This window comes from Herpailurus yagouaroundi, unplaced genomic scaffold (assembly GCF_014898765.1).
Source record: "Herpailurus yagouaroundi ecotype Mexico unplaced genomic scaffold, PumYag 221, whole genome shotgun sequence".
Lineage (NCBI taxonomy): Eukaryota > Metazoa > Chordata > Mammalia > Carnivora > Felidae > Herpailurus > Herpailurus yagouaroundi.
This window is the reverse complement of record NW_024412452.1, coordinates 14475693-14503192: the sequence shown is the minus strand read 5'-3', so window position 1 is coordinate 14503192 and position 27500 is coordinate 14475693. Positions and strand designations below refer to the sequence as shown.

Genomic DNA, 27500 nt, shown 5'->3' with positions numbered 1-27500 from the left:
GCTAATGGGCATGGGGTTTCTCTGGGGGGTGATAAAAATGTTCTAAAATTGACTATGGTCATGGCTGCACAATGCTGTGGACACACTAAAAATCACTGAATTGTACACTGCAGATGTGTGAACTGTATGTTATGTAAATTATATTTCAGTAAAGCTGTGAAAAAAAACAAAACCAGTGAGATGAAGGATAAACATGAGAAATTGTCTCAAAATGCAGATGATAGTAATACAGGTGACAGAATGAAAGACAAGGAGGCAACAAAGTGGAGGGCTAGCATGCAGATAACTGGAGTTTCTGAAGGAGATCCTGGAGCCGGGAGCATGAAAGTCACCAGTGAAGATTTACGGCACCTCTCCCCACCCTGTTTTTCTGATTCCTTGCAAAATCGCTCAGACACACAGACACCTAGATGTATCTGCCCCTACAAATGGCCAATAAGCACATTCAAAAATAACTTGAGTTGCACTGTTTTTTCTTGGATTGTGAATAACTTGTTCCATGAGTGTTCCACAAGACAAGCGAACATTTCTAAAAAAATTTAACTTGAGGGGCGCCTGGGTGGCGCAGTCGGTTAAGCGTCTGACTTCAACCAGGTCACGATCTCACGGTCCGTGAGTTCGAGCCCCGCGTCGGGCTCTGGGCTGATGGCTCAGAGCCTGGAGCCTGTTTCTGATTCTGTGTCTCCCTCTCTCTCTGCCCCTCGCCCGTTCATGCTCTGTCTCTCTCTGTCCCAAAAATAAATAAACGTTGAAAAAAAAATTTAACTTGATAAATGAGTGATGTCTTGCAATACAAGTAGTATGTGATGCCAAACATCACATGACTCACAACTCACATCAGTTGGCTCACAACTGAGCCAATTTTTCCTCTCTCTCTCTGTCTCTCTCTGTCTCTGTCTCTCTCTTTCTTTCTGTGGGATTGTGAGTGATTGTCTCCCATGCTTGGATGCTTGTCTCAGGCCAGCAGAAATGGTGTTTGGCAGAAATCAGTGATTTTTCAGAACGTTGGGAGGTTCCCACAACTGGCACTAGTGTATTTTTTGTCACTTCAAAGCACTTAGGGACAGTCCTTTGCTTTTCCATACAAGAGTAAGCTTAGGAATGCTTTGCTTCATTCTAGGTCAGGCTCCCTGCAGATATAGACCCTTTCCTCTGCTGCCTTATTGCCAGTTACATTAAATACAGTATATGACAAGAGTTTATTAATACTATACTGTAGTCAGCATCTGTGTGAGCATACACAATGGCCCCCATGCAGAAAAAGGTTGAAAAGAAAGGTGGTAAGAAGAAGGAGATGATTATGGTAGAGGTTAAGAAGGAAATCATCGAGAAGCACAAATGAGGCATGCAAGTGGCCGAAATCACAAGATTTTATAAGAAGCCTATGTCTGCATCTTGTCTGTAGAGAAGGAGGAGAAAAAGGCGGAGGAATCTCTCATTTCAAATGAGAGTAAAGAGATGTGTAAAATGCGGGGAAAATTTTGTGGAAAAGCACCACCCAAATATGGCTGTAGCAGTGCGAGCAATGAATCTGTTTAACAACAATGCAATGTCATATTTCTGTGAAATCCTCAAAATGAGGAAAAAGCAAGTGTGATTGGATAGGTTCCTTGTTAAAGTTGCATGAAAAGAAAAAGATTCCATAGAGTTAATAGACAGCAGTGATTCCGTTAGCGTTAGTGAAAGTTGTCCTACGCAATAACCCTCCTCTCTTGTCTCCCTCACACCAGCCACAAAGGTTTTCAAGGTAAGTGCAGGTTAATTTGTTAATTTTCCTTATATTTTGTTTTGTCTTTATTATTTTATATTGTATTACAGTATTATAATCATTTTTATATGAATATTTTGGGTTGTGGAACAAGTCATCTGAGTTTCTATTATTTCTTATGGGGAAATTTGCTTTGATATACAAGTGCTTTGGATCACAAGCATGTTTCCAGGATGAATTATGATCACAAACCAAGGTTTTACTGTATTTAGTTACAAGAATATGATGAAAATTTGTATACATCTCACATGTTCAATGATACAGAGATTTGTTGAATAAATTTTGCTCTCACTGTATAATTATGGACTATGAGGCGATTAATGACGTTTTGGGAAAATAACTTAATAAGATAACTATTTATGCTTTTTTTTTTTGGTCAAGGGAAGATAACAGCTTATTAAACAGCATATACACTAATTTTTAAACTTAAAATACATAATCATACATTATATATATATACATAAATAGAAAGTGTAGGAGAGATGGGAGATTGAGATGGGAAAATTCTTCTTGCACATTAAATGGTAACAGTGATTTTTGTGTTCTTTATGCTTACCTAGAACTTTGAAGATCGTGCATGGACTACTGTAATGGTAACATAACAATAAAAGAGATGTTTCAAAAAGCTTTCCAAAGACTGTCACCTCGGAGTGGAGTCTACTCCCTCAGCCAGTGCATCATGCCTGGGCCTAGCAGCCCTGGCAATCTCTGTCCCTGTCCCCCTCTGGCCTTACCCTGGTACATCATTTCTGGTACTTCCCTAAAAGGGTTCTGTGTTTTGGTAGCCATCTATTGTTTCACCTGCCCGGACATCCTCCTCCTGCTCCCCAACCTTGTTTTGTGCCTTGCTACTCTCTTCTGGGTCATCTCTCCTGGGAAGCTGTCCCTGGCCACCCAAACTGAGCCCACTATTTCCTGCTATCATCCTATCCTGTGCATGCACTATTTTTATACCGCGAACAGCACTGCCATTATGTTTACACTTCTCTCTTTCATTGACTCATTTGAGCATTAGGCCAGGATCTTAATCATCCTTGTTTACTCAGCATCCAGCCCAGCCCTGGATAAATGTTTATAGAGTGAATGAGTGAATGAATGAATGAATGTGTCTACTGAGCTCTGGGCTCAGGACAGTTGCATCCGAGGGTCCTGGAGGTCTCTAAATGCAACATCCCCCAAACTGAGCCCACCCAGCTTCTCCTTGGGGTAACTGACTCCCCATTTGTCATTAACAACCCTCACTCTTTTTGTGCACTCTTTGTCTTTGTGATGGGAGCTCCATCCCCCTCCAGGGACTGGAGTCAGGGCATTTAAATCTCTTTTCCTTTCGATTCTCTTTGAGAATCTCTTTTCTTCCCACAGAAATTCCCCCAGGCAGTCAATCCCACCACCAGAATGGCTCTTGCCTCTTTTGCCTCTTTCCCTGCACACTGCTGCTGACTTCTCTCTGTCTCTCAGTCTCTCTCTCTCTCTCTGTTTCTCTCTCCCTTAGCTGGCTATCTGCCACACCCCTCTTCCCAACCCCAATAATAACTTCTAAATGGCTTCTCTTTCCTCCAGGGTAAAGTCAAAACTCTTTACCAAGGTTTACCAGGGATCCAGCTGCAATCCAGCCATCTCTCCATCTCTCTTCCCTTCTACTCTTTTCATCCTTTTCAGGAGCAACCTGATGAGTTCTTTCCTTCCTCTGAGCCTCTTACATGCTGTTTGTTTTATCCGGAAGCCTCTCCCAACCCTCTTGCTTCCCTAAGTCATTCATCAAACCTTAATGTAAAAGTTGTTTCCTCCAGGAAGCCTTCCTTCACTCCCCAAGTCCCTATTAGGCACCTCAGATATAAATTCCCATAGCTTCCCTCGCTTCTCCCAACATAACCCTTCTCATGCTGTATCTCACTGTTCTTCTTTCTCAACAAACTGTTAGTTGAATGAAGGCAGAAACAAAGTCTGCTTGTTCATGGACATTCCTTCAATGTCCAGCAAAAATTAAGTCCTTACTCAAGAAATGGTTAATATTCAGTAAGCAAATAGATGAATGGACTTTTTTTTTGCCTTTGTTTTTGCTACTGCAGATGCCGATTTACACTTTGGGACCAGACAGGACACCCATGTCTTCATTGTCTGAAGGTCAAGAAGAAGGGGAGCAGCCCTGCAGCAGACAGCTGCTCTCTAACCCTGCCCAGGAGGCTGGCTGACCCAGAGCAGGCTCCTCACAGGGAAGGCTGCTGTGTTGGGCTTTTCCAGAGGTGCTTTTCATCTGATTGCCTTTCCAAGTATTCACAACCAACTTCCCCAACAGTCATGAGTTTTTCCAAGACTTACAGGAACCTACCCTGAAGAGCAAAGGAAGTTCTCTGTATGTTTCTAAGTGCTACCTTCAAAATATTTTCAGGGTTCCTGAGCTAAAGGTCCCAGGACTGGGACTTTGGATGGTGTCAGCCTCCCTGTGAAGACGCTGCTGGGTGGGGGCTCAGGATGATTATCCATTGCCCCTCCCCTCCAAGTTAAGAAAGAAAATGAGCAGTGGTGTTAGGAGATAATGCACAGTTAGGTCTCTAAAGTCTCCAGTTGGCTGAGTCAAGTTCAAAGGAACCCAGGACCCCTGGGGAAGTTGGAGGGTAGTTGGGTAAACTGGGTTAGTGTGATGGATTGGAGTCTCGCTCAGCAAATATTCACTCCCTCTTCCCTCCCCCACCACCTCAGGGCTGTGTGTACTTCCTGCCACACTGCCTTTGGACTTGGCCACGTGATGTGTGTTGGCCACTGGAATGTGAGCAGATGTGATGCAAGCAGAGCCTTAAACTATGTTTATGTGGTTCTTCCCTCTGAAGGCTCCTTTCATTCACAATGAGAATATGCCTGAGGTCACCACTGCTCCTTCAGCTTGGTCTCCCTGAATATAAGTTTTGGACATGTATGTCCAGTATGAGATGTTGTTAGATATCTGAGCGGAGATGTGTATGATTTGGAGTTTGGGCGTGGTCTGGGCTGAAAATCTACACTGGCATGATCAACATATACATGGCATTTAAAATCTTGGGACAAGTGAACTCACCAAAGTGTGAATATGGATAGAAAAGAAGTCCACTGGGTGAGTCTTGGTTTCCTCTAATATTTAGTGGTCAGAGAAATGAGAAGGAACTAGCAAGGAAACAGAGATGGAGTAGCTGGAAAGGCAGGCAGACAACCAGGCCAATGAGGGGTTCTGGGAGCCAACCGGAGAGAGGGCTCAGAGTTGGAGACAGTGATCAATGTGTCCAAAGCTGCTGGTAGGGCACTGAGCTGACATGCAGAATTGACAGTGCATTTAGTGACAGAGAGGTTGTCAACGTCCTCGATAAGACTATATTCTGTGGAATCCTGAGGGTGAAAACATCAACAGAAGGGATTCAGGAGAGAATAATAGGACAGGCATTTGCAAGTATAGACAATTCTTACCAAAGCTTTGCTTAAAAAAATGAAAGAAAGAAATGGAGTTGTAGCCAAAGGAAGAAGTGGAGTCAGGAAATATTTTTTAAAACAAACTTGAATGCTGCGGGGAACGATCCGAGAGAGAAGGAATTGATTCAGTAAAGATGAAGGAGTGATAACGTGGTTCATCCATTGTAACTAGGAGAAGGTTGAGTGTGTGGGCTTACATGTAGGACTTAGTCAGATATAGCAGTGTGAGCTTGCAGACATTCTCTTCCAGTCGTATCGACTTTCTCAATAAAACAGGAAGTCAGGTCATCAACAGAGAATGAGCATATGGGAGGCAGAGAAGAAAATATGACAGAGTTATCCAGGAGGGTTGAGGAATGAATGGACCAAGGATGTATAGCTTGTGTGCTGGCTAGCAGTGACCCTTGTGAGCACTTTTACCTACTATCTGACAAAGCCCTACAACTGACATGTGATGTAAGGCCTATTATTTGCCTCATTTACAGATGAGGAAATTGAAACACAGAGTGATCAAGAAACTTGTCCAAAATCACACATCAGGAAAGTCACACAGGATTTGAGTACAGGCAGTCTGGCTCTGGACTCAAATACTTAATCACTAGATTAAACTGACCCAGTTAAACATAAGAAAGCCTAGGGGCGCCTGGGTGGCGCAGTCGGTTAAGCGTCCGACTTCAGCCAGGTCACGATCTCGCGGTCCGTGAGTTCGAGCCCCGCGTCGGGCTCTGGGCTGATGGCTCAGAGCCTGGAGCCTGGTTCCGATTCTGTGTCTCCCTCTCTCTCTGCCCCTCCCCCGTTCATGCTCTGTCTCTCTCTGTCCCAAAAATAAATAAACGTTAAAAAAAAAAATTTAAAAACATAAGAAAGCCTTTCACAGAACTGAAGTAAATGAAATAAAGGTTGAATTAACATTTGTGGTACAACCACCATGTGTCAAGCTCTGTGCGAGATGCCTTCACAACTCTCTGCAGTCATGGTTGTTATCAACCTCATTTCACTGCTTGAGGACGAGGCCCAGAGAGTCAGTTGTTTGTTAAAAGCTACAGAGCTAGGAAGTGTAAGATCTGCATTTTGAACCCATGTTAGTCTGATTCTTAAACCCATACTCTATACACAATGGCAAAGAACCATTATAACATGTGAGTGGGTCTACCAGCTAAAGCTAACTTATTAGCTAAGTACATCAGAACATTTTCTGCATGAGTCTTTACCCCGAGCAGGTGGAGAACTTACTATTTAGTCCTTAGAGCAGGGAGAATTTAAAAGAAGGAGACTTGGGGTGCGGTGGGGGGGGGATGCAAGCTGTCTCATGGACCATTTTTAGACACTTGATCTGCTCAGTTAGGAGGAGGGCTTAGAGGTATATGGTGGGAGTCTTGGAATTTTGCATTTTTCTTTTCACCAAATAGCCTTATTTATATCACAAGAACACTCATTCTGCTCATATAAGCATTTCCAAAAACCATTTTCTCAAGAAAGTGTGCTCATAATGCACCATCTACACTGAACGGCCACCCACTTCCTCAAATGCAAGGAAGCAGACAGTTAAAAAAAAAAAAAAAAAAGCCGAGAGGCAGCAGTTGTTTACCACTACTTCGCCTCAGTGAGGCCTGAGATTCTTTTGAACAGGAGCTCTGCTTCCCATGAGGCAGAGTGAAGTATCAGCTGGGATATTTCTGGTAAAGCTGAAAGCAGAAAAAGCCAAGTGCACACTTCAGGAAGTACCAGCCCCTGTGGGACTATTGGGGCCTTGGGGAGCCTTGGGGGGATTTGGGGGCCCTTCCCAAGTGACAGATGGATGGACCTTTCCTCTGAAAGAAAGGAGGACACATGTTGGCAAATCAACTTCAAACCCAAGCTTGCTTGTGAAGACATCATAACGGGGAACACGCCCACAAAAGCTAGAAGGAAAGATCGAAAAGGCAAGAAGGGCGGGAATCGACACAGACTTGTCCCTTCAAGCAGCTACTCACCAGAACGGGGCACAAAATGTCCCTGAAGTTGCCAAGAAACTGGGATTTCAACCTGAAAGTGGAGGCCGGGAAAATAGGTATGGTCACTATCTTTTTGTTGCCCTTGTGGTTCTTATATGTGAGCACTCGCCATTTGCATGTTGGTGGGCAGGGAGCTTAATCTACTTAGAAATGGATCTCTCAGCAAATCTGAGTTTGGGGAAAATTTGCATTCAAACGGGTGTGTTGGCTCAAAGTTCCCAAGCACCAGGAGGGGGTTCTTTTCTGTTAGGAGGTGGTGTTGGAATGGAGCCCCCTGAGGGCTGAGGCTACAGATGGTGTACTTGAGATGGGCTAAGGCTACAGATCACACATAAAACTTCACTGCTTGAGCTGTGAACAAACTCAGGGTGTTCTGCTTTGTGAGGCAAAATGAGCAAAAAGCAAACAGTGGAGACCGGGCTGGAACACAGAGACATCCGAAGGTGGAATAAAGACACTTTTGGTTAAAGGGACAGAATGGAACAGAATTCTTAGTGAAGTTGAGAAAAAAGAGAGATGTATTGTAGATTAATTATCTTAAGGGATGCTGGCATGTTTTCTGAGATATTCTGGCCTTTAATCTATACGTCTTCTTATTAATGATGAGAGTGACACATTGATTTTACACTGCTATATAATTGTCATCATGAGTTTCTTTATATGGGTTTCTTTTATTATTAATTATTCTTAATCGATCACAGTAATTTAGGGCAGAGCAGTGGGCTGAAAGTGATTTCCCTGTCTTTCATACTACACCTGCACAGTGAGCTAACTTCCTTGACATTAAATATGTGGGGAGGTGTTTCTTGTGGGTTGGAAAAGTTTTGCTTGGAGCAAGGTTTAGATTTGGTCTTCTAGTGGTGGTTGATATGTTACTAAAATAAGCGGTCCAACGCAATGTTACATAATGAAGGGTTAAAGATATAGGTCTGAGAAAAGATTTGAAAGAAAATTGAGGGTAATCAGAGAAGCCATTAATGTTGGTGTCTAGGAAGGAATTAGTGGTCCCTAATGAAGCCAGCAACTATTGCATGCTGAGGTTGATTCTGAGAATACATAAATAAGCAAGAAATTTTTATCCTAATTACTGTTGATAACTGTGGGCAAATGTTCATGTTATCGTATGGCATAAAAATTAGTTTTTAGAAGTAAAACTTCTATGATTTTGTTCCCTTGTAAGTGTCCTGCTTCTATTAACAAGGGGTCATTCTACCATCTCACCTTCTGTGTTTGAACAGGTCTTATTCTCCCTCTGTTTAAAAGTAGGAAACATGAGATTAGTTAATAGCTAAATGACTAATTGATTAAATGGTCAAAGAATTTTTTCTTCAGGGACATAGGAAATTACCACATTAGAGTATACATCTGCATATTCTCAGACCTGGGATTAGATTGGGTAGATTTCATGGTTTCTACCTATGTTTATTCAATCACGGTCACCTCAAGTGCTTGCTAAAAATGCAGGGTCCTGGGCATTATCCTAACTTGTGAAATCAGAATATCTGGAGGGAGGCTCATACACTTGCAATTTAACAAGAACCCACCACTCCATCACACCCGATGAAGAAGTCCTGCTCCAGGGGCTGTGGTCTAAGTTAGTAGACTGGAAGAGCTACAATTCATCCAACATAGAGCACAGTGTCTGGTCCTAGTGGGCACACAAGAAGCACTTGTTGACTGAGTGAATGACTGACTGTAAGCAGATTATATTATTTAGTGTTATTTAATGAAAAAATAATAATTATTTAATGAAAAAAATAATCACATAATTACATAAATATTAAGAAGCCCTTCTCATTATCCATGCCATTTACAAGTTTGTCACCCTAAGAGATTGGACCTCAGTGAGAATATCTTTCATGAGTGTCACATTGATAAGGATTCAGATCATAAGCTGAGTTCTCCCAGGAGAGAGAGTCACTGACTCAGCCACAGGACCACTGGTCCCCTCACCAGCATCCTGTGTCCAGGAGAATTAGCTTAACAGTATATCAAAGAATCCCATAGCTATTAAGAAGACGTGTGGAACATGCAGCAGTGTCAATGAAGTCAGTGACCAATCTGGGTAGTGAGGAGTAGATCAGGGTTTCTCAACTTGGATAAGATTGATATTTTGGACTGGATCATTCTTACTGATGGGGGCTCTCCTGTGCATTGTAGGATGTTAGCCAGCAGCCTGGGCCTCTACCCATTAGAAGATGGCAGTATTCTTCTACTACCACCAGTTATGACAACCAAAAATGTCCCCAGACATTGCCAGATGTCTGGGGAGAGACATCTGCCCTAGTTGAGAATCACTGGAGTGGATGATCATCAAAGGGTGGAACCCAAGTATTACCTCATGATTCACTGCCTAGGTCAATTTTAAAGAGAATTTTCCTAAGATATAACTTCAGGGGGATAAGCATTAGCATAAGGAGGATATGAGGACCAGCACTTGCTTAGGGAAATAGCAAGGCTCTGACACATGAATGTGGCCCAGGAGGGGGTCCCAGCTATTTCTTTTTGGCCAGCTGTGTTTCCAGTTTCCTCTAATTCTTGTGAGTGCTGAGCCAGGGCCAGAGTGAAAGTGAAAGTCTCTGAGAGTGGGGGAGGGGCTCTCCACTTCATTTTCAACTCAGAGAGCTGAGGTGGAGAGGGGCACTGGCTGGCAGAGCTGGTCCAAGGATCACCACCAGGGGCCTGACAGGGCTGGGAGAATGTGACCCAGGCCAAGCCGCATCTCACCTGGTGACCTTGGTGGACCACCCCTGGAGGAAAGGGGAATGAAAAGCAAACATATTTGACTTGAGGTGGAGCCCAGAGCATACATTTCTTTGATCCTTTATCATCTTCCATTTAGTTCAACAATGAAACTCATGAGAACCTTCCACTGCATTCATGCACTGTTACTCAAATATTCTACTTTCCACATATTTGTCTTATTGAATCGTAAGCTTCAGAGGGTGGGTTGCAGGGCTTAGCATCTTCTCTCGCACACTGTCTGAGGGTCTGGCACATCCAGCGTGCCCAGCATGTAAAAGGGTATTGACCATCTAGGGAAAGCCCCCTTCTGCCCTGTCGGTTGGGAGCGTTTCGTTGGAAGATCACCTGTGAATTTCAGGACAGCCCATATTGCATCTGGCTCAGATACATCTTATCTTGTTTTCAGGTCCTCCAAGTCCAAACAGGAAGCAGAACCTAGAGAGCTTTTGGAGCTGAGACACATAATGACAGGAATTGTGGACTGACGGTTGTCTTAACGTTTTTCTCCCCCTGAATTTAATGTTGGAAAAAAAACTATTCAGAAACAAAATATAATTATTCTAGTCTCCCAAGTAGTAAAATGAATAATGACAATAGTGGGGTTCCTTTTCCCCACTTGATTTTTTTTTCTATTTGGTAAATCATTATTTGTTTGATATGGTTTGTCTCGTTTGGCCCTTTAGAAAATCAGAGTAAAGGGAATGAAAACATTTAGTCCTTAAGACTTCCATAAGTGGAGGTGCCTGGGTGGCTCAGTTGGTTAAGCCTCCGACTTCGGCTCAGGTTATGATCTCATGGTTTATGAGTTCGGATTCTGTGGTGACAGCTCAGAGCCTGGAGTCTGCTTCAGATTCTGTGTCTCTTTCTCTTTCTGCCCCTCCCACACTTGTGCTTTGTCTCCCCAAAATAAATAAGCGTAAAAAATAAAGACCTCTGTAACTAGACCAATTCATAAGACCTAAGGCTTTATGCGGTGGAAGTTATTTTTCTTGTTAAAAGAAGTCAGAGTTGAAAGTATAGTTTTAGATAGAGGCATTGATACAGCCACAGATACACAGAGATAGAATTAATATATAAAACAGTCTTATGAACTAATAAAAATGATAAAAGAAAATAAACAACAGGAATAGGAATTTTACAGAATAGGGATAATGCCACCAGTGAACATATGGAAATATGCTTAATCACAAATATCAGGAAATGTAAGTTAGAAGCTCAACAAACTAGTTCTCACCCACCACATTGGCTAAAAGGAAAGTCTGACAATATCAAGTCTTCTTGAACACATGGAACAATAGCAACTCTCCTACACTGAAGGTACAAGCCTTTTTGAAAAACAATTCGGCGTGCCTTAGTGAAATTGATGATGTGTAAACCCTTGGAAGCAGCCATTTCACCACCACCGAGATGATCCCCTGGAAAAGCTATTGTGCATGGAAATCAGAGAAACTATTGTGCCTATAAATAAGAATAGATGTACGTACATTCCCTAGTATATTGCCTGTAATAATAGGGGACAGGAGGCAACCCAAATGCCCATCAATAATAGATGGAAAATTAAACTGTAGTATTTTTATTATATAGTTAAATGAGATTGAATAGCAAAAACTTAATATTTGGTGGAAAAGAAAAGTCACAGAAGAGCAGAATGGGAGTTATTTATATTAAGGTTAAAGAATAATATCTGTGTCTGGCAACACTGTAAGGAAAAGCGAAGGAGTTGACTAATAAAGTCAGAGTGATGGTTACTTCCAGAGGGAAAATAAGGGAAATCCATTTGGGGAGCTTCAAAGGTACCTAACAACGGTGGTAGATACATAAGAGTTAATTTTATTATTGTATAGAAAATGAACAAAGAAATGAACATGTATATAAGCCCTCAAATATCCAGAAGGGTGTACACAATTTATTAGTAGTAGTTAACTATGGGTGAAGGATGTATGGGTAAGATATACTGACCACACATATATATTATTATTACTTTTTTTGTGCACTCCTTAATCCCCATCACCTCTTTCACCCATACCCCCCACCCCTGTCTCCTATGGTAGCCATCAGTTTGTTCTTTATAGTTAAAAGTCTGTTTCTTAATTTGTATCTCTCTGTCTTATTTTTTCCCGTTGCTTGTTTGTTTGGTTTCTTACATTCCACATATGAGTGAAATCATATGGTATTTGTCTTTCTCTGACTGACTTATTTTGCTCAGCATTATACTCTCTAGCTCCATCTATCTTGTTGCAAATGGCAAGATTTCACTCTGTTTTATGGCTGAATTATATATATATATATATATATATATATATATATATATATATATATGCATGCCACTTCTTTTCTTCTTTATCCATTCATCAATTGATGGACATTTGGGTTGCTTCCATATCTTGGCTATTGTAAATAATGCTGCTATAAACATCGGAGTGCATGTATCCCCGTGAATTAGTGTTCTTGTATTCTTTGGGTAAATACTCAGTAGTGCAATTGCTGGATCATAAGGGAGTTCTATTTTTAACTTTTTGAGGAAACTCCATACTTGCACAGTGGCTGTACCAGTTAGCATTTCCACCAACAGAGAGCCAGGTTTACTTTTTCTTCACATCCTCACCAACACCTGTTGTTTCCTGTGTTACTGATTTTAGCCATTCTGACAGATGTGAGGTGATACCTCATTGTTGTTTTGATGTGTATTTCCCTGATGATGATTGATGTTGAGCATCTTTTCATGTGTCTGTTTGCCATCTGTATGTCTTTTTTGGAAAATTGTCTGTTCATGTCTTCTGCCCATTTTAAAATTGGATTATTTGTTTTTTGTGTTTTGAGTTGTATCTGTTGTTTATATATTTTGGATACTAATCCTTTATGAGACATGTCATTTGTATATATCTCCCATTCTGTAGGTTGCCTTTGGTTTTGTTGATTGTTTCCTTCACTGTGCAGATTTTTATTTTGATGTAGTCTCAATAGTTTATTTCTACTTTTGTTTCCCTTGCCTCAGGAGACATATCTAGAAAGAGGTTTCTACAGCTGATGTCAAAGAGGTTACTGCCTATGTTCTCTTCCAGAACATAGAAAACCTCTTCCAGGATTTTTATGGCTTAAGGTCTCATATTTAGGTATTTAATCCATTTTGAATTTATTTTTGTGTATGATATGAGAAAGTGGTCCAGTTGCTTTCTTTTGCATGCTGCTGTCCAGTTTTCCCAACACTATTTGTTGAAGAGTCCGTCTTTTTCCAATTGGATATTCTTTCCTGCTTTGTTGAAGATTAAATTGACCATATAATTATGGGCTTACTTTTGAGTTTTTTATTCTGTTATTATATAATAATAATTCTATATTATTTTATTCTATAATAATTATAGAATTATAATAATATAATTCTATTATATTATTCTATAATAAGACCTATGTGTCCATTGTTGTGCCAGTATCATACTGTTTTGATCACTATAGCTTTGTAGTATAACTTGAAGTATACTTGAAGTATAACTTGTAGTATAACTTGAAGTATAACTTTGTAGTATAACTTGAAGTCTGGAATTGTGATGCCTTCAACTTTGCTTTTTTTTTTTTTTTTCCAGGATTGCTTTGGCTATTCAGGGTCTTTTGTGGTTCTGAACAAATTTTGGTATTCTTTGTTCTAGGTCTGTGAAAAAATACTGTTGGTATTTTGATAGGAATTGATTTATTATCTTATAAATATTTTCCAGGCTTCCTATAATGAATAAGTATTAACTATGTTATTAAAAATACTTAAAGATGAAACAAATTCCATAGTACTTGGTCAAGCATGTTGGCATAAGGTCTGACATGTGCTCTTTGGCCGTCTGTAGACTTCCTGCACTTCTAGACTCAGGATAGAGGGTTTTCCTGGAAAAGCTACATGGTCCCAAAGTGACCAGGGAAGCCCGCTTGAGCATATTTCTTGCTTTCTATGAACACATAAATGCTGGTTCCCAGGTTGGAAGCCCATGGTGAGCCTGTCTGTACTAGTTGGCATTCAGCTTTGGTGAACACTCTCTTTAAAATTCATTGCTAAACTTACCATGTCCTAATCTGTATCAGCCTGGGTTTGGGACCAAATGTAGTCTATTTTGCTGTGGCTGAAGCCTCTGTACTCCCTGGGTAGCTCCTGGTCCCTGATGGATAATGATCCTGGTCCCTGATGGAAAAAGATCCCCACATGTGCAGGCAGCGTCAAGGGAAACACCATGCTTTCATCAGACAGTGAATACTGACATGAGGTGGTGTTCTTCTCAGGCCTCATACTTCGTTTATTCTTTGTTCAAGTAAAAATATTTGTCCTATGTTGTCATCTACTTACCTTTAGGCATAAATTAAATTCTTTCTGCAAAGTGCATGCCTCCTGTTGCCCAGTGAGAGCCTCCTGGCCATTTGGGGAAGAGAGACTGATGTCATTCTAAACAGCAGCAGAGTGAGGACTGACTTGAGTGGTGACAGGAAGCCTACATCTTGTTTTCCACACACTCGTTGACAAAGTCCTCCCTGCAGATGCCAGGCAAGGTTGATTTAGATTCTGTACTTTGTTTTTGCTTGGGAACCAAAATATACTTGGTTTGGCAGGGGTGAGCTCAGTGACATGGTGCGTGTTCTTTGAAAATGGATCCAAAACGAGATACTCCATGGTGCTTGCATGGTATACACAGCCCAAAGTATCTTCCAGTCAAGGTACTACTGCTGTGTTGGGCTCACAGTTTATAAAGCATCTACACAGAGTGTCTAGTGGGGCAACCATGTGGTGACTCCTCCTGTCTCCTCAGAGCTGGAGTGTGGTCCTGTGAATAAGGAATGTGCACAATGGGGGTTTTGGAAAGATCGGAGGAATGATCAAGAAGAATAAGTTGATGGTAATGGACCCTTCACACTCAAGATCATTTGAAAGGAAAGAAGTATAATCTCTCATGAAGCAGCACCATGGTTGGCTAACTGGATGCAAGAGAAGGGAGCGTGTGAACAGCTGAAATGCAGCTCTGGCCGTGGCCACAGTGATTAAGGCCAACAGGCAATGGTGAAGAAGCAGGGGCAACATCCGGGGACACCCATGGTCCTTGGAGACAATCCTGAATAGAGGGATTCCATCCAGGGGATGGTATGTAAATTTTGCAGAGTTCCCAGGCAGGAACTGAGATATGGGAGTTACAAAAAGAGAAAAATAATTTACATTTCTTGTTTTATGCTTTACTTGTCACCATTTTTTCTCCTTGAACATTTTTTTCCCTTGAAAGTTTTCTAAAAAAACAAAAATCACTTTAACAATATATATAATACCCATAGGTGTGGTAGCCAAATAGAAAGACAGTCCTGCTCTCTGCTCCTGCATAGCTTACAGGCTAATGGGACACAGACAAGGAGACAATTACAAGACACCAAGACAAGTCCTGTGATGAGAACAGCTGAGGGGCCAGAGGAGTGTGGCTGTGAGTAGGAATTTTGGTCCAGCCACCTCTCCCCATCACTGCCATTCTTTTCTTTAAGGTACAGACCTGTGCTTTCTTCAGTGAGTCCCACACTTGCCCTCTTTTCTGGCTGGTTTTCCTATACATAGTTTCTGTTTCTTTGGAGAAGAAAAAAATCTTTGTAATTTTGTATGGGTCCTCCTGGTGAAGGAATTAAACTCAAGTTTTTTAGGATCTGGACCCGCTCACCTCCGCACTTGTCCCCGGCTATCTGTGCTTCCCCAGGCACGCTCACACTCCTACTCTAGACCTCAGCCCTGTCTTAGCTTTCTCAGTTCCCTGCTCTGTCGCATCTGCGTGAAGCCCTCTCTACTCAGGACTCCCTTTCTATCACCCAGTTCCTACCCATGCTTTGGTCACAGCATAGACATTTTGCCCTCTAGGAGTCTCTAAGTCTGCAAATCTCTGGAAGGAGAGTAAAATAATCCCTTCTCAAGCTGTTTAAACAGAGAGGCTTATAGTTTAGACACTGTGGACTTCCTTCTAGATGAGTTCAATGAATTTTCCTCAACTTGCATGTATGAGTCAACTCCACCAACATGTGGCTTGGTTTTTGAACAAAGAAATTTGTCCTAATCTGAAAAATGCAACACCAATGTTCTAGGCCCTCCCTGGAGAAAATAAATTTGAATTGCCTGTAAAAAGTGGCATTGACAGAAGATTGTCTAAAGGATAAATTGTTCATTGACTTTTCTCAATAGGAGTGTAGGCGGGTAGGAGGGTGTGTGGTAGAGAAAAAAATGCCTGAGGGGTGCCTGGGTGGCTCAGTCAGTTGAGTGTCTGACTTCAGCTCAGGTCATGATCTCACAGTTCGTGGGTTTGAGCCCCACATTGGGCTCTGAAGCAGGGTCCAGGATCTGAGTCTCCCTCTCTCTCTCTGCCCTTCTACTGCTGTGCGCTCTCTCTTTCTCTCTCTCTCTCTCTCTCTCTCAAAAACAAGTAAATAAACATTTTAAAAAAAGGGTGCTTGGGCTTAAAACCCTTCTGCTAATTTGCAGCAAATCCCAGGGCAAGTAGCTTACTTATTAAATAGGATAATAATACATGTATTGAGAGGAAAGAAGTATTTTGTGTACATAACATGTTAGATGTTCAGCAAACACAACTTTCCTTTCTTTATAGATAATCTCTTTCCAACTCCAGATCAAATTAAAGGCTGTCCTTGGACTACATTACCTTGGCACCTTCACAGAATGGACTCACTGAGTTATGCTTTAATATTACACTCTCAGTTTTTATCTTTACTGCAAGGAATGATTTCATGAATTTTGTGCCTGATTGTGTTGTAAAAATGAGAACAAGGGATGGACAATGCCATTGACTCCTATATGAAACTCTGTGTGAAAAAATTCTTTGAAAATTCAGTGCTTGGTAATACTTTGTCTCCTTTGAGGGACTGGTGCGCTTTCTCCTTTCTGCACATTTGTGCAAGTTATTGTTTCCCTTTTTGTCTTGGCTGCCAGGAAGCTCAGAGCTAAATTGAAGCTCAATCACAACTTTTACTTATTCACTTAACACACTTATATTTTCCTTTGTCTTTGTTATAAATCTATGTGTTCATTGCAAATGAGTTTTCTACTTGAAAATGAAGAGCCAATTAAGTCTTTGAAGAAGGGTTAGTATAAGCAATATATTAGTACACAACTCCTCAGATAGCCTGTCTATGTTTCATACTTAGTAGTAGTAACTGGGCATTACAATTTTTTTTATGAAATTTATTGTCAAATTGGTTTCCATACAACACCCAGTGCTCATCCCAGAAGGTGCCCTCCTCAATACCCATCACCCATCCTCCCCTCCCTCCCACCCCCCATCAACCCTCAGTTTGTTCTTCAGTTTTTAAGAGTCACTTATGCTTTGGCTCTCTCCCACTCTAACCTCTTTTTTTTTTTTCCTTCCCCTCCCCCATGGGTTTCTGTTAAGTTTCTCAGGATCCACATAAGAGTGAAAACATATGGTATCTGTCTTTCTCTGTATGGCTTATTTCACTTAGCATCACACTCTCCAGTTCCACCCATGTTGCTACAAAGGACCATATTTCATTCTTTCGCATTGCCACGTAGTACTCCATTGTGTATATAAACCACAATTTCTTTATCCATTCATCAGTTGATGGACATTTAGGCTCTTTCCATAATTTGGCTATTGTTGAGAGTGCTGCTATAAACATTGGGGTACATGGGCATTACAATTTTTTAAAGAATGTTCAAAGAATGGCAGTGCTGAGAATTAGTTTTTTATTCTATAAATGAACATGCAATTCTATGACCATTTATATTCTTTCCCTAGTATTGTATAAAATGATGGCACTTTCAGTGCATTGGGATCAATCATTTCTCTCATTCATTCATTTATTCATAAAACCTTTATTTGCTGACATCTATATGATAGGTCCTTTTCAAGGGGCGTTCTGGATGTTATACTTCTCACACTGATAACATACTCTCACCCACACCTCCATCTTTCTAAAAAAAGTGTTTTCGACTTTGGTGCCACCACATTTTCTCCATAAGCTGTGAGGTGTCAGTCACCAGGACTGTGACTGACTCAGGTGACAGCTGCTTCACTTCCTTGCTTCCTCCTTATGCTACCCACTCACTCCCAAAATGTACACACACAGATCTTAGTTCCAGATGGGGCTGGTGATACTCTACTGCTCGAGCCCAGGCCTACGGCTTTCAAACCATTTGTGTGCTTCCTTGTTGGTTTGGGAATTTCAAAGTGAAAGAGGAAGTGTTACAGTATGAAGATTTTAAGTCTCTGTAGAGTCATTTTCATATTTTATTTTTTATTTTTTTTAATATGACATTTATTGTCAAATTGGTTTCCATACAACACCCAGTGCTCATCCCAAGAAGTGCCCTCCTCAATACCCCTCACCCACCCTCGCATTTTCATATTTTTAAAACAACTCTATAAAGATTATAAAAAGAATTTTCTGACAAAGTCAGAACTAGCTATAATAAAAGGAGCCAGCTGTGTGTGTGTGTGTGTGTGTGTGTGTGTGTGTATATATATATATATATATATATATATATATATATATTACGGTAGTTAGAACTCTAGGTTTGGAGTCAGACTGCCTAAATGTGAATCCCAGCATCACTAATTGCTACCTATGTGACTTTGATCCTCAGTTTCTTCATCTGTAAAATGAGCACAATTGTAGTGCTAAGCAATACGGTTATTGTGAGGATTAAAGGACATGATCTTTGTAAAATCCTTAACAGAATAGCAGGCATTGGTATGTGCTTTATAAATATCAGTTGTAATCATTACCACATGGGCATTACTACAGTATAGATATGATATCAACTCCTTTTAACATGTCAGTGCTGAAAGCCACAGCCAGCAGTGCTAGGGTTTTGTTTGTCTTGGTCCAGTTAAGTTCCGTATTTTCTTTAAACAAATGGTCTTTAAAACATCTGCTGATCCACTTTCCTGCCCAGTGATTGTCCCTGTCCCACAACAACTGAGCTAGGCTGTTGTTGACTAGTCATTTCTTATTTCTTACTCCTTCTCTCTCCAGCCTTTAAATGAGGAGTCCTTCCTCCATGCATACAAGTTTTATAAATTATGTTTACATAGCTTCTTCTTTCCATTTTCTTTCTTCTTTCTCTTTCTTCCTCCCTCCCTTTCTTTCTTTCTTTCTTTCTTTCTTTCTTTCTTTCTTTCACCACTTCTTTCCTAAATCAGGAAAGTACCTGAGTTATAACTTCCCAGGAAGCATTAATGGGGAGTTTCTGGTAAGTTTCCTGCAGAATGCCTGCTGCAGAAATGTCACTGTCACTGCACTGTTGTGATTGGAGAAGTTCCTCAAACTTCCCTTACTTTGGGGAGGAAAAGAGTGACTCTGGGCTGTGCATTGCCTGAGAGACCCTCCCCCATCACTGAGGAACCACTTCCTCCAGAGCTGCTAACCTCTGCTGCTGTCACATGTACCTCTGGCCACTAAAGTGAGGTTGAAAGTTGTTTGTTTGGACCTCAGTGGAGTCAGTGTTTAATGTTTGTGATCACTTACATGTGGGTTACAGCACCAGCAGGCTAGTTTTTCCGGTGTGCTATAAGAATCCTACTATTGCGGCTTACTATTCATTTTTAGATAATTATTTTTAGATATAATTTTGAGGAACCAGCAGGACCTTTGACACGAGACTCCCATCTTCCCTTAGCCTCATTTCTGTTGTTGCAATCCAAGGGTTTTTGTGTGAGTGTGTTTTTCCCCTCTGACTATCCTTCTGCATCGTTTTCTGTGTGTTTGGTCATTTAGACTCAGAAACCTGTTTTGCTGGTGGGTGAAAAATGTCTCACCATGCACGCAGCAGAGTTATGATGATAACAGGTACAGAGTATAGTTGTCACCCCTACACCCTTCTCAGCCAAGGCCCTTTGTGCCGTGTTCTGACACTAACCTCCTTCTCTTCATTTGGTACTGACCTCTTTGTGAGCCAATCTGAGTCCCGATTTGCCTGGAACTTAGGGGTTCCTGAGATATGAGAGTCTCAGTATGAAAACCAGGAAAGACACCCTGGTCCTAGTGCTTTGTCTGAGAAAATAAAAGGTATTTTGAGAAAATACTGCCATCGTTGTGACAGGTGCTCTGTATATCTATTGAATTGAGTTTCGGTGAGGTCACACAATTTAGGGTAAAAATGAAATTATGGGAAAACTTCTTTAAACCTTGAATTGTTCTTTTTTTTTTTTTTCTACCCGTGGTCAGAAGAACTCCTTCCAAATTCTTTCTTCAGCTTATCTGCATCTTTTATACTAGCTTCCTCTATCTGTTTTTATGAAATTTTTTATTCTGGCTCATACCTTCTCTGGAAGGATTGGAAGCCACACCTGTTAGCCAGGTGGCTGAGTACTTCCTTCCAGAATCACACAGAAAATCCCTGCCCTGTGGGATCTCTATATCTGCCCCCTGGGATGGCCATTCTACTTTCTGGATTTTCTTTTTGATTCTACTCCTTCCCCCCATCACCATGGCCACCACCCATCTCCTCTTGGAAGCCTTCCTGAATTGCCCAAGTAGGATTAGTCCCTCCCATTCTGTGAAATTGTACCGCTGTATTTATTGGGCACGTATTATGTGCTGGGCACTTTACTAGGCTTAGAAGAGAAGATAAAAAAAATTAAGATCTTGACCTCAGGTAGCTGACAGTCTCCATAGGGAGACACTCAGAGGGAAGCAGAGTTCTCCCACTAAAGAGAATCAGAAGTTCCTAAGCAAAGTAACTGCATTTGTGAGATTTTAAAAAGCTGACACAAGTCTCTTTCTGTAGCTACAGCTTCCTTGCTCCACTTGAACCACAGCCCCTAAATATCTAAAGGGACAAATTTTTACTTGGTAATTCAAGTCTATAAAAAAAAAAAAAAAAAAAAAAAAAGACAAATCAAGTTTCTGATTCCAGGCTGCCATTCTGATTAACTGCCAGTAGAGGGCGCCAGCAGACAGTGTAGTTGCACTTCTATAGGTAAACTTCGTTGTTTCTACGGTTTCTGTCCAGAAAGCCTAGGGTTTAAACCAGTCTCTGGGCAGCACAATGCTGTCTCCATATCTTATCCTTCTATGGCCTGAAATGCTCAACATTATGATGAAAGCAATTAATAATTTAGTCACGTTTGTGTCTTTACAGACAAAAGGTGAGGTTCCAGATAAAAAGTGTTTCTTGAAGGAGAAAAAAACCCCACAAACCAACTCAACTAAGAAGCTAGACCTGAGTGTAAGGAGGGGAAGTTCTTTAAGAACACAGCCCTTGAAGTCAGATAAGCCTGGATTTGCTATCCAGCTGAGCCTTTGATCACCTTTTTGAGTTTGGGCAAGTAGCTATAATCTCACTGGGCCTCGGTTTTCTCATCTAAAAAATGGGGGCAATAGTCCTGCCCACTTTACAGATTTGTTATAAGAATCAAATAACGTATGTACAAGTCACTTAGCAGGGTGCCTGGCAATAAACTGTTGTTTTTATTATTGGCAGTATCTCTCGTTTGATGGCCTTATCTCCAATACTTTCTCCACCTAGCTCAGCTACTCCTAGTCACAAGTAAACTGTATCATCTCCTATAACTGTACCATCCCTGAAAGCTCACTTTCAGGCTTCCCATGCTGTGGTGCCCAATTTGCCCACTCCAGCAATTCTCTTATCTCAGTGAGCCCCCATTCCATTGGTCCTACTACTTTTTCACTATTAATCACCCATCATGGCCTCTTTACTATAGTTTCCTCATTCTGGCAATGTGGCACTGCTGAATAGATGCCCTTGAGCCTTCTGCCTCTCTCCCACTGTTGTAACCATGGGGAAAATCCCCTAACCCTATTTAAACCCGACAACCCACTTTCTGGATGCCTGTGCGTGGGCAGCTGAACATCACTGGGGAGAATCAGACCATTGAGCTGCCTGGATTTACTTAAAAATTTTAAAAAATGTTTATTCATTTTTTGAGAGAAAGATAGAGCACGAGTGAGGAAAGAGCAAAGAGAGAGGGAGACACAGAATCCGAAGCAGGCCCCAGGCTCTGAGCTGTCAGCACAGAGCCCGATGTGGGGCTTAAACCCACAAATCGTGGGATTATGACCTGAGCTGAAGTCAACGCTTAACCGATTGAGCTACCCAGGCGCCCCTGGATTTACTTAAATCTGTAACCAATCATATCAGGTGGATATTCAATAGTTCCAGACAAGCCTACCACGCCTACCTAGTGAATTTACTTTCTTTTTCCCAAAACTTTCCTTCTTTCTTTTTTTTAAAGGTTTATTTGTTTATTTTGAGAGAGAGAGAGAGAGCAGGTAGGGTAGGGACAGAGAAAGAGGGAGAGAGAGAGAATCCCAAGCAGACTCCACACTGTTAACACAGAGCCTGATGCAGGGCTCAAATTCATGAACCATGAGATCATGACCTGAGCTGAAATCGAGAGTCGGACGCTTACCCAACTGAGCCACCCAGGTGCCCCATCTTTTTTTTTTAATGTTTATTTATTTTTGAGAGAGAGAGAGAGAGGCAGAGAGAGGGAGGCACAGAATCTGATGCAGGCTCCAGGCTCTGAGCTATCAGCACAGATCCCAGCGCGGGGCTTGAACTCATGAACCGAACCGTGAGATCTTGGCCTGAGCCAAAGTGGGACACTTCACCAACTGAGCCACCCAGGCGCCCCCCAAAACCTTTCTTACTCTCTTCAAGGCCTTACTGCCTCGTCCTGCTTTTACCCTCACTTTTATATTTCATAGAGAAAGACATGGGCAGCTGTGTGAGAACCCCCTTCCTTTTCTACCACCGGATGCTTCAGTCTCCCCACACCTTCACCTCCAGCACTAACCCTTAGACCTGAACAAGAGGGCCCCCATCTGGAGGCCCGGATCTTGGAGAGTCCTGCTCTCGTCTGGCTCCATCTGTGTCCTCCTTCATGGGGTGAGGTGCCTGGCCAACGGTACATGCCCTACTTGCTTCTAGACCATATGGGGCTGTGAAAATCCCTACACAGTTGGCCAGAGCTGCTTCCAGAATTCGCACGAATGTTTTCCTGCCTGCCCGCCCCTCCCCCCCCTCCCCCCCCACAAGTGGTTGATTGCAGGGAGGCCCAGAGCAGAGCTTGCATGTCTGCGCTGATGTATCCCTGGGCATGTGTGTGAGGCCCTCCCTGTGAGAAACAGAGCTGGGGGTGGGAGGAGAGAAAGGGCACGGGCTGCAGGACAGGGCCTCCGTTTGTATTCTCAAATGTCAGGGGTGGATCTGGGCATGTCTTATTCTGCGGTAACCTAATTAAGCATCAATGCACATCACTCCACCAAGAAGGTCCTTATCAAAATAGCTAATATCTGTACCTTGGCAAGCCAAGGGTGAACCAGCATTTCACATAGCCATTTCTTCCTGGAGATGACATCAAGTCTTCCTCGATAGCACACTCCCTGGCTTCCCTTCACCTCATCAGCCACACTTTCTGACTCTTGGTGATGGAGTCTCCTTCTCCACCAGACCTCTTAACTCCGAAGTGTCCCAGGCAGAACCAGCTACTGAGGGGCCTGGAGCATAATGCAAATGTGGAACCCCTTGTGCCAAATTATTAAGACTTTCAAGTGCGTGACAGCAGAGCATTAAACTAAACACAGGGACGGTCTAAGTGTGGGGCCCAGACTGTACAGGCTGCATGTCTACAAACCCAGCCCTGGCCCCAGGTTTCAATTCCTTTGTCCTGTCTCTCTCCTCACTCACTGGGTGACCTCATCCCTTCCATGGCTTTAAATTCCATCTGCACTCTTACATGTTAGCCCTACCTCTCTGCTGGGTTTGCTACCTTTACCTGGAGGTCTCCACCTGGAGGTCCAACACAATTCATGTCCAACACAGAATTCGGGAAACTCTCTTCCCACTCTACCCCACGAAGTGCACCTACCTGAATAAAGTCTCCACCATTCACCAGGTTGCACAGGCTGAAAACCTACAGTCCTCTTCTGTCTGACTACTTCTCTCCTACCTTGCACCTAATCCATCAGAAAAAACTTTTGGATTCATTACTAAGTAATGCCTCCGATCTGATTATTTCCATCCCTCGGATACTATAAATACATCATTTCTTGACGAATCTACTGCAATCTTTTGCTAACTAGTCTTCCTGCTCCTACTCTTGTCCTGTATCTTATATTCTCTGCACCATGGCCAGACTCAATATTTTGAAAGTAGAAATCAGGTTATGTCATGTTTTCTTTGAAACCTTCAGTATGCATGGAATGGACTTCAATTTAAGGATCCCTGCCTATGGGATCTGAACCCTGCCTCTGCCTCCCCACCCATCTACCACTCGTTGGCTTTTCTCACACTGCCCTTCAGCCACACCCACCTTCTAGTTCCTTCAACACGGGTGCTCAAAGCTACTGCATGGCCTGTCTGTTGCTCTCTCTGAAGCATGCTCCCCCAGATCTTACCATGGTCTTTCCTCTACCCCATTCAGTTTCAGTTCAAATATTGTCTCTGAAGTGGTCTTTCCTGACCACAGTATCTAATATGGCCCTCCTACTCCAGTCTGTCTTTATCCCATTATCTTACTTCATTTTCTTCATAACACTTTTTATACCTGAAATGATATTTACTTGTTTGTGATCTGTGGCCTGCAGCCTCCACTAGACTGTAAGCTTTTTGTAGGCAGAGCTTCATTTGTTTTGTTCCCTTTTACATTACCACTGCCAAGAACAGCGCCTGACATACAACAGGTGATCAAGGGATGTTTGTGGAATACCTGGGGCCTGGCCTGTGGCCAGCTTTCTTCCATACAGTGAAATGAAGAAAGTTAAAATACGACTAATGCGTGTTTTTTTTTCCTGCTCTTATTGTTGAGCAGCAATTTGATCCAGAGAAACAATTTTGATTTTCTTGTGGAGAAAGAAGTAGGACTTCTGGTGTCTAAATCTAACTTGGAAAGCATGTGGGTGACTGAGCATTCATCTATTCTTGAGAGAGATCACAGGGCTCAGACTGCTGAATAGGGTCACAAGGGATACTTCTTGCCCCTATGATCAATCTTCTTGATGACTGGTTCCATAGAGTGGCCAACAGATTCCTTTACCTTGACTCAGGGGGCTGGGGAGCCATGTTCAGTAGTCTGCTTCCTTCCCTCTTCTCTTTATTTTTTTTTTTATTTTTTTTTTCAACGTTTATTTTATTTTTGGGACAGAGAGAGACAGAGCATGAATGGGGGAAGGGCAGAGAGAGAGGGAGACACAGAATCAGAAACAGGCTCCAGGCTCTGAGCCATCAGCCCAGAGCCTGACGCGGGGCTCGAACTCACGCACCGCGAGATCGTGACCTGGCTGAAGTCAGACGCTTAACCGACTGCGCCACCCAGGCGCCCCTTCCCTCTTCTCTTTAACTGGATGCCAGTTCTCCTCTTTAGCATCCAGGGAGCTCCTGACTCATGCACAAGGCAGCTGTACTCAGGAAATGCAAATATTAAAGCTATGCATTGGTGTTGTCATACAGTCAGTTAGTACAGGTTGAGCTAAGGGGTGAGGATGAGCAAGGGAAATGAGGAAAGGAAGGAAGAGAGTTGGAGAGAGGTTCTAGTCTCCTATAATAACCCCAAGGAGCACTTCTGTGGGTCCTTCAAATGACAGAATCATCAGTCCAGTGGCGTTCATTCTAGTCATCTCTCTCCATGCACCCCCTGCTCTACAATTGGCCGAGATGCCCTCCTCAAGGCTGGCTGTGCAGACACTTGACTTGTGCAGTTGCACATGGCCCCATGCTCAGAAGAGTCCCGAATGTGCTTTAATGCTCTGTTGTTGCTGTCTTGAAAGTCAATGATTTTTGAACAAGGGGCTTCACATTTTCATTTTGCACTGGGCCCTGCAAATTATACAGTTGACATTCTTCCACTGTTTAATCTGGGAGCTGGGTCCTCTGTGAGCCCACTTCTGACCTTAGGACATCTTCCTCCCCCGAGTAGTGTCCATCGGTCTATTCGTTCTACCTCCTGACTGTACTGCAAATCTGCCCACTTATATTCTCTCCATTCCAGGCCCAGATGATACTGCAGGCCTCCTAGCCAATGTTCAGCCTCTGGTTTTCACAGTCTTGAACTCGTTCTCTGTGAGCTCCCCAGCGCCTCTCGTGCCAATAGTGTCACTGATCACAGCAAAGCCCCCCAGGGCTCGAGGGAACCACGCACAGGTGACATCTGGCTCTGGAGTGGAAACTCCCTACACCTCCTGTAAATCACTGCTCCTCAAACTTGGCTGCTTGCTGGAATTGCCTGGGGGGGGGGGGGTCTTTAAAAATTCTGCTGCCTAGTTCCCTTCCAGAGATACCAATTTAAGTGACAGAGTGTGGTCTATGTATTTGGACTATTTATCATAAGCTCCTAAGTGACTAGCTACATAGCAAAGTTTGGGATCTACTGCCATGAGTGCTTCCAAAGTGCAGGGCCGGCTGACACTTCACCTGCTCTAAGCACACATTGCCTGGGGAGGGTTCTAGAAGGACTTGCTTTTGCAATAGTATTACAGACTCCAAAAATTGTAGGCCACTTCTCTTTCCATGATTTTCACCTGTACACAGTGTCTCTTCTATCCCCACAGGGAATAAGGAATGCTCATCCTCAGTCAGAGCACAGAGGTGGGGGGCTGACTGACTCATGCCCACCTGGGTGACTTGGGGTGCTGGCCTCGCCCCAGCCACTCTTCCCACTCCCAGCAGCCTTGCTGTTGCTCTGCCAGGGACTCTGGACAGAAACCAGAGGGAATGGGAACAGCCAGGAGAAACTCAGGTATGTCAACGGGGACCCAATGTGAAGGGTGAAAAGGAAAGGTGGAGGATACATAGTGTGAGTAAATATGGCTGAAGAGTCCTATGGGTGTTTGGCACATTCTAGAAGACAGTGAGGGGCTTTAGATCCTTAAATTAGCATAGATTTAGCCCCTGACATTTTTCATTTCTGTTCCAAATGACTTTAGACTGGCTCATGATTATACATTTAATACCCAACTAACATCCTTATCAGGCCTGTATTCGGGGTCCTTGCCTTTGTGTCCTGAATTGGCTTCAGTAAGCTCACAACCTTCCCCAGATTGTAAGAAAAATTATACATGTACATGCAGATTCTCACAGAGATCTGTAATCTTATACAGGCTAAAGCCTCTATGTTTCCAAGCACGGAAAAGCATCTCAGCAAGGAACTCTGTGATAATTAGGTATAATGTGATGGGCAAATGACTCCCACCTTCTGCCCTGCCCCTCCAGCCCAAAGGTGTTTTCTGGGTGTTGTGTGAAGAGTGATGTGGAGGAAAAGATAAGGTTGACCGGGAAAACATCACACAGGTTCCCCTGTTCACAGTCTTCTCCTGACCCGGTCTTCCCAGCTTGGGCCAACAGGAGGGCGACAACAGTTGGGAAATTCCCAGAATTGCTTCTTGTGGCTGAACTGCAAGTCCTGGCCAGCCACAGGCCCGCATCCTGTCCCTTGACAGGTAAACTGAAGCTGACTGTGGCCACCAGAGGGCAGCACACCCAGCCAGGGCCGGGATGGATCCGCAGGCGCCGCCAGACCGGGGGGGGGGGGGGGGGGGGGGGGGGGGGGGGGGGGGGGGGGGGG

The 27500-nt window shown here is 42.8% G+C and overlaps 1 protein-coding gene across 2 annotated transcripts in view; it reads left to right on the top strand.

Moving 5' to 3' along the window:
* Positions 1-6812: 6812 nt before the first annotated feature.
* Positions 6813-27500, top strand: part of ARHGAP25 (Rho GTPase activating protein 25) — a 91223-nt gene continuing 70535 nt past the window's right edge. The window contains exon 1 of one of the 2 annotated variants that reach the window (XM_040458673.1): positions 6813-7256. In XM_040458673.1, coding sequence (XP_040314607.1) covers positions 7196-7256 — 61 coding nt within the window. In that variant the 5' untranslated portion in view covers positions 6813-7195. The remainder of the gene's footprint in view (positions 7257-27500) is intronic. The other variant, XM_040458674.1, reaches the window with a different exon arrangement.